Raw genomic sequence first — 8,279 nt, 5'->3', positions numbered from 1 at the left:
TGCTTCAGCCATCTTTTAACCATGATAATACCCTACTTTCATGCAAAAAATCAGAAAAAATTAATGATACAATTTTTCACAGTCCAAAAAACCCTTTTTTTATCCGTTTTTTGGCTGAAATTTGCCCAAAAAAATTTATTTTTGAAAATCAGGCTCCGTCACATTTTGCCCACCACCATTTTACACCTTTGTACCAAAAATCAAATAATTCCTATGATTCAATCCTGAGAAAAGTTGGTAACAGACGAACGGACGAACGAACAAAAGTTAATTTATAGGACCTCCAGGTAGGTCCAAAAATGCCAATTTTTTAAAAATAGACTTTAGAATTTAACATGTTTTTTTTCAGCATGACGTTTGTAAGCACATATCGAGACTTAAAAAAAAGCATAACATGGTTAAGTTTTTCCCTCTTTATTTCTGGTAAATTTTAACATTCCTAACAGTAAGTCATGTTAAAATTTTCACGATAGTTTTATCAGAAATTAAATGCAATTCCTAGTATTTTCATAGTATAGACATTAATTCAGAAACAGTACAATCTTTATTTCCAATCATACTTTTTTAAAACTAGACATTCAGAACAATTTTAATATTTACATTGTTACATTCTCGTGCACAAATTTCATAACTTCAACATAAATGTCAATTCCATCATAATTACTCTCTCGTAAAACGTTAATAGATGCGCTCAATCTTCCCAATTGTTCATCAGACAAAGGCAGAGAAAATCTTGGCAATACAATTTTAATTGAATCTGGTTCTGGTAAGGTGTAGATGTTTCTAAATCGTTCAAAAATAGGTTCATATTCACTGGGATCTCTGCGAAAAAGATTCGTCATGGCAGTATTTTCTTTGTTTGAGTACAACATACTTGCGTTGTGCCATAATTGTTTAGGAGATTTGTTTTTTTCTAATCTAACAGGGTGATCATTATGTGCCAATTTCCAGAAGTTAAGACATTGCTGAATTCTTTTTCCAAATACATAGTGTAAACAAGCTAGATGGACATGGTTATTAATATCTAACACTCTTCTTTCCTCCATTGCATAAAATAAATCATGAAACTTTTCTAATACTTTTGTATAAACGTCACGCCATAAACGTTCGATTCTCACATTGTGCACCGATTTTCCAGCAATAAAACTACCACGACCTTGACCATTAACCTCATCCATTAACTTTCGAATGTGTGTAAATTCGCCACCCTTATCAGCACGAACCCTACTTGGAATGCCATAACAATTTGTTGCGGTAAGAAAATCTGATAACATAGAAGATGCAAGGTTGTTGGTGTGGAGCTGAAGAAGTACAACCAGTCTGCTATATCCATCTATGCATCCATCTAGGACAAAGTTCCACCTGAAAAAAAATAAAACAATTTTTGATTCCTCCAGAAAAGTTTGAGTTACAGCTGTGCTTTTTCTTAAAGGAATAATCAGACGGTTTGAGATATTTACATCACGCAAACCTTCCGCATACCAAATATTACAAACCATCTGATTATCCCTTAGGTTACCACCATCCCAAGGAAAAAAGACCTTATATCCTGGAAACTGCCATGCTCTATGCCCTACCCCTTCAGCCCTATTTAAGAGATCATTATATAAGAAAATTTATTTTAAGTGGATTGCATTTCTTTGCCTCAAGAATTTTATAACCAAAACTAACCTTATCAATTTATGGTTTGTGTCTATATGCCACAACGAGTTTGGTGTTGCAACACTGTAAACACGGCGTGGTATTACTTGAGCCCATCGTCTTGAGACACCGTGTGGATCGATATGTGCCAACAGCTTTGCAACCCGATCTCGCTGTACTATTATTGATGGCTTTAAATTTTTCAACATAGAACGTACTTCATTGATTCCAGAGTTAGGATATTGGGCATTTATATTTTTGATGTACTGCGTAAGTTCTTCGTCTGTCATATTAGTGTATCGTGCCCTTATTGGGACCATTCCATTTGCTCGGATGAATTTGTGCAAAGTGTTAGGGTGAATTTTTGCTCCAAGCAATCCATCTTTTGCAATGCCTGCGACAGTACATCCAAGCTTGATCAAATGTTCAAGGTGATCCTTATCAATATCATACCTATCATTCCCTCTCCTACCATTTCGTTGTTTCATTAGTCTATTTGGAACTTCAGATGATGCTTCAGTTTGAGTTTCTGTTTGGGTTGTTTCTACAGTGATTTCAGCTCCAATAGCAATCTCTTCATTTAAAGTAGTAAGTTTTTCAAATAAATTTTCAAAGTTCTCTGTTGAAATTATGTCTTTCATACGGTTCAAGTTTCTTTCTGCAAGCTGAACATTGGTGACAAATTGATTATCACGTGCATGACGATCAACTCTACACAAGCCATCAACAAAATTTCGAATTTGTTGAAAAACTTCATCTGTCGTCCTTGTTCTGTTGTTGGTCATCTCTTTCTTTACAGTCAAATGTATTTCATAACTTGAGACTTAGCTAATCAATAACAATATGACGAGTTGATTATAATCTGAAAATTCAAAAAGAAAAAAAATGTTAATAATATTGGTTTAAGACGACTTAAACCAGGTTTTTATATCAATGTGATTCAGGTAATAGATAATGACACACGAAAGGAACATTAAAACCAAAGAACCTTGTTTTTGCAACTGTATATTATATTACACTATCTAATGTTATAATAGTATGCCATACCAGTAGGGGTAAGGTTTCTCTGGAGGGTATGAGCTTGTTGTAAGATGTTATCCACCATTTGCGGACAATATCCAGAATTGATACATCTTTCTCTCAATTTTTCAACGGCTTGAAGGAAATCACAGTCTCTAGAGCATAGGCGGCGGAGTCTGAGTAGCTGACTTTTTACGATAAGGTTCTTTGTATATGTAAAAAGTGGACTACAAGAAGATAAAATAGCACACGTTCTATGATATAGTGCGAATACAAAATTAGATAATCGACCAAACATTTTCATTCTATTTGGATTTTTGATACTTGTCTCTTTGAACTTGTTTGTTTTGTCTGTTGTTTAAGCTCTTTTTTTTGTTTCTTTGTATTTGTGTGCTAGTTTTTGTTTATTTTTCTATGTTTGTTAGTTTGTTTAAACTGCGGCACCATCGGGGAAAGGGGTTAGTGTCCGCTTTTTAGAAACTTTTGATCCCGGAGCTCCAATTTTGAAACTAGGCTATCCCAGGCTGTCGAAAATACAAAATTTGGGTCTAAAGTACTTATTCTCAGACACTAGGCCATAAAAGAGCTCGAGTGACTGGCAAGAGGTTAAATCGAGGTGGTGGGTACGGACTTGAAGTACCAGTGATTTACGATTTCTTTGGCCCACCTACTTAAAATTCGTTGAACGGGTCAAGGGAAAACTGGAAATTTGTAGAAATAATTCGAATAATAAGACTAATAAGTGCTGGAAATAAAAATAACTAAACATTTTTTTTTCAATTTTGGACGCCTGTGACCCGTTTGATATTCAATGTCCGCTAATTGGAGAGCTAATATAGGGGTTTTGGCCATTTCGTGCGAAAAAATTTGTCCGCTAATCAGAGGGTCCCCGCTAATTGAGTGTCCACCTTTTAGAAACTTTTATATGAGGATTTGACTAGGAAACGACCAGGGAAAATGAAATTATCCGCTAATCAGATGTGTGCGCCTTTTAAAGTGTCCGTTAATTAGAGGTTTTACTGTACATGCTTTTCATTATAAAATATCTATAACATGCTTAATTAAGAGAAAATCCTGAATTATACAGAGTGAGGCTAAATTGTTAACTTTGGGCCAATAAACCTAGTTCTCGGACACTTAGAAAAAGAAGGGCTCGATGGTAAACCAAGAGATGATTGGAACAATGAGATTCTGAATAATAAAGTACGAATCTGAACCAGGCAGTTCTTTGAACAAGAGAGAAAACGGAAAAACGAATAAGTTGTAAATAACTGGTTATTCTTTCGTTGTAAACTATCATTAGTCTATTTGCGAGGTCTTTTTCTGAGACTTGGGCATTTTTCGCAGACCAAATATTCCTCTTCTTGTTGCAGCTTGACGCAATCCCTGTGTAAATAAATCGATTATCAATTTTATCATCATAGTACGAAGATGGGCAAACAGTACAACGACCTCAAATTATTATAGCGAAACTAAAGACTTTAACGAGGAAAGGAATTTTGTGTCAAAATTTGACTTCAAAAACCAAACTTGAGAACAACTGAACTGAAAAGTCTGAAAATTATATACTAAGTTTCAATTTAGTCATCAAGCTTTCAAGCCCTCATATTTTTTTGGGTTACACGTTTTTTTCTTTTTAAGAAACACACTTCAGTTTTAAGAAACATAAGGCTCAGAATGCCTAAAAACTAAGAAACATGCTGAGGCTGGTTATGTCAAAAAGTTCAGAAACATGTAAGAAACATTTATGGCTCAAAAGGCCCATTTCTTAAGAAACTTTTAGGTTGCTTGGTAAAACTAGTTTCTTAAGAAAGATATGTACCCTGTAATGCTTTAAACTTACACATGATACCTGACGTTGCATAAATCACATTCAATCATTGTCAAGAAATGTTTTCTTATCTTTGTTGCGGCCCACATTATTAACAAAGAAAAGTGAATCAATATTGCTATGTTTATTTTTCGAGACAAATCTCTTGATGTCTCGAATCCTGTTTGTATAAACAAACAATGTTCTTCCTTTAAGTGTGTTTAATTCTGATAATGTCCATAGGATATGATCACCTTCCAGGTATCTTTTACCACATAGCCTAGCTAAGGTTCTTGGTAACATGGCAAGGTTAGGCACTTCAAGGTTGTGGACATGATTATGGATTAAGCTTTTGAAGGCATTCAAAGCAGCCTTATTTAGTGGCTTCGTTATTGAATTGGGGTGGAGTGGTAGCATATTAAATCATTCAATTTCTTGTCCAACTTCTTCTTTAATTCCTTTTGCCTCCATTAGCTGTATGCATTGTTCTACCTCATTCAAAGCAAAACGTCTACCAGAACACTCAATGTAGCTCAGTTGTTGAGGTTGTTTGGGGGGGGGGCGTCACTCTCATTGTGAGAGTCTTTGTCAATTGGAGATTTAGAGAAAGTTTGGAGTATAGTTCAGTTCTGTATCCAGCTTACTGAGCAGAAAGAGAGCGGATTGCTTTTTAATGACAAAGATAAGATGGGAAGAGGTTACATAGTGTTTATTTAGAAGAACAAGGGATAACACTAGAACGTGTAGAAGAGAGAGGTGTCAGTCATTTAACCTGGAGTTATAAAGGTTATAAAACAAAAGATGATTATTTATTATAAGAAAGAAATTATAGGTTAAAATAAAGAGAATCAGTTTTATTAAAAAGGACAAACTTAATGTAAGTCAATAAAATATGATTTATGAGCTATTTCTTAATTAGATATGACTTATGTAAGTCTATTATGAATTAGGAAAGAACATAATTATTAAAAAGGTCAATTTTTTTTAATTACATAAAGACTTAATATAAGTCATTATGAACTAAGTGTCTATGGTGACAAAGAAAGAAAGTCAGTTTTATTTAAAAGACAGTTTTTTATTTAGATATGACTTAATATAAGTCAATCATGAATTTAGAAGGAAAAGTCAGTTTTATTGAAAAAAGTGCAATTTTTTATTTAGATAAAAACTTAATGTAAGTCAATATGGACTAAGTTTAATGAAAGGACAAAATAAATAACTATTTATGTGTTCAATAATGACTTTAGAAGGAAAGTCGGTTTTATTAAAAAAATTGCAATTATTTATTTAGATGGAAACTTATTGTAAGTCAATATGGACTAAGGTTAATGAAAGGACAAAATAAATAACTATTTTATGTGTTTGGATTTATTAATTATAAAAAGAAAGTCGTAAGGTTTATGGTAAAGGAAGAAAGATAAAAGAGAAGATAAAAGAAGATAAAAAAGAGGATAAAAAGAAGGTATGTGTTTCAGAAGGTTAGCAGAAGTTCATATAAAGTAGGTTTGTCATGATTAATTCTATTTATGTATTTAGTATGGTTTATTGGATGGTGAGGAGTAGCTAAAGCTTTAGTAAACCAACTCTTTGAGAGATCTTTCAGTCTATCTGTTATGGAACAAATTTTTGTTTCTGCATACATGTCAGTTATTCTAGTCCATCTTGGTTTATTCAGGATGATTCTTAGAGCATGGTTTTGAATTATCTCTAGTCTGTTAAGTTGGAAGTTTGAAATAGAAAGAAGACATATGTGAGAGTATTCAAGTCGTGATCTTAAGAGACTTTTGTAAAACATAAGAAGTTTTTTCTTATCCATAGAATATTGATTTTTAAGAGTAGATAAAAAGTTAAGGATATGGTAGGATTTATTGATTTTATCTGTGATATGTGGAATAAGATTTAACTTTTTGTCAATGGAAAGGCCTAAAAATTTTATTTCATTTGCCTTTTTTAGTCTGGTGTTCCTAACCCAGATGGAAATCTTGCTTTGACCAAAATTAATGTGTTTTGTTTTATCAAAATTCACTACCAGACCCCATTTTTCGAACCATTCAAACAGTATTTCGACATATTCATCAAGGTGAGAATCACAAACTCTTTTGTATCTTTCCCGTGACCCTAGATCGTCAGCAAACTGAGATACTTTAATTTTACTATTAGGAGGTTTTGGTACATCAGACACAAAGAATAGGAGAGAGACAGGAGCCTTGGGGGACTCCTGCTTTCAAAACAAAGGTGGAAGATTTGAAGTCATGATGTTGAATAAAAGCTTTTCGTTCAGATAAATAACTATGTAATATGTAAAGTAGATATTTAGGTAAACCAAAAGAGTTTAATTTATATAGTAAAAGACTATGGTTGACTTTGTCAAAAGCTTTCTCAAAATCAATAAAAACAGCATGCATCCTTTCCCCAGAGATTTTGGATTCTTGATAATCATTTAATAGTTGAAAGAGATTATCTATGGTGGATCTGTTCTTTCTAAACCCAGATTGCTCGATGTTTAGGATGTTGTTTTCTTCTGCCCATTTGTATATTCGATATGCCAATATTTTTTCAAAGATCTTGCCAATTGTTGGGAGGAGACTGATTGGCCTGTGCTCAGATAGTTTGGTAGTATGGATATTTTTAGGGATCATTTGGATCTTGGCAGTTTTTAATTGAGAGGGATAGACAGAATTGTTAAGCCAATCATTAAAGAGAGAAGTAAAACAAGTGGCAATTTGGTCAGAGATGGTATGTAGAAGTTTATTTTTGATGCCATCGTCACCTGGTGCTTTATTGGGCTTGAGGCCTTTTAAAACACCAGTGACTTCAGATAATAGAATTCGATGGTCAACTACATATTTAGTAAGATTGGAGGAAAAGCGATAATAGATAGAATTATATTCTCTGAGATGGAATTAAGAAGTTTTAAACCAATGATCTACAAGATATTTATGTCTGTTATCTTCAGATTCATTTGGTTGGAAAATATTCTTTTGTCTATCACAAAAAGCATTAGCAATTTCTTGGTTATCTTTAACTAAAGTCCCATCATCTTTTTTGAATATTTGTGGGGTTTTAAATTTACTTTTACTGTTATCTCCATCCAGAATAGTTTTTATTAGTTTCCAGGCTTTCTTAGAGGTAGTTTTTTGGTTAATCCTTCTTTTTATGGTTTTGAACCTTTTATCAAGAATGGTCTTATTTTCTTTTTTAATTTCTTTGTTCAAACTATTCTTTTTTGTTCTTAAAAATATGGAGTTTTTGTTTTTTCTCAAGAGATTGATGACTTTTCTCCTTTCTTTGATAAGTTTTCTTGCTCTTATAGATAAACCTTGGTTATTGGTGGTGATTAGTTTTCTAGGAACTTTGGATTCAATTACTTTAAGCAAGGAGATTAAATTGGATGTTTTGTCTTCTACTTGTTGAACACCAAAGACCTTTTCATAAGAAAAATTATTAAGAATGTTTGTAACAGATTCGAGATTAAGTTTGTGATAAAGTTTAATATTTTTAGTCCTTTTACAAGAAGCTAAAGGATCGAAAACAGAGAAGGTAACTGGGAGATGATCAGAACCCATGTTAGGAAGAGATGAAATTAGGAATGTCTTCTATTTGAAAAAATGTATCTTGAGAGGTGACTATTTGTTGAATGACCTCCTTGTATTTCCCTTTTTGTTCTTATAATTAGGTGGCATATTTTATGTTTCCAGATGTTTATTGTCAAAAAGTTCTCTAAAATCTAAGCCCCTAGTGTTATCTTTAATACTACCGCAAGAAGAATGTTTGGCATTGAGGTCACCAACAACTATTGAATTAGGTG

The 8,279-nt window shown here is 33.1% G+C and overlaps 1 protein-coding gene across 1 annotated transcript; it reads right to left on the bottom strand.

The window, feature by feature from the left end:
- Positions 1-398: 398 nt before the first annotated feature.
- Positions 399-2,505, bottom strand: LOC136813523 (uncharacterized). Its single transcript, XM_067070041.1, has 2 exons — positions 1,672-2,505; positions 399-1,362 (listed from the first exon to the last, which is right to left on the bottom strand). The coding sequence occupies exons 1-2, from the start codon at positions 2,424-2,426 to the stop codon at positions 597-599; spliced, it is 1,521 nt and encodes a 506-aa protein (XP_066926142.1). The 5' UTR covers positions 2,427-2,505; the 3' UTR covers positions 399-596.
- Between the last annotated feature and the right edge of the window lie 5,774 nt (positions 2,506-8,279).

This window comes from Clytia hemisphaerica, unplaced genomic scaffold (genome assembly GCF_902728285.1).
Source record: "Clytia hemisphaerica strain Z4C2 unplaced genomic scaffold, Clytia hemisphaerica genome assembly, whole genome shotgun sequence".
Classification (NCBI taxonomy): domain Eukaryota; kingdom Metazoa; phylum Cnidaria; class Hydrozoa; order Leptothecata; family Clytiidae; genus Clytia; species Clytia hemisphaerica.
This window is presented reverse-complemented; position numbering and strand designations above follow the sequence as displayed.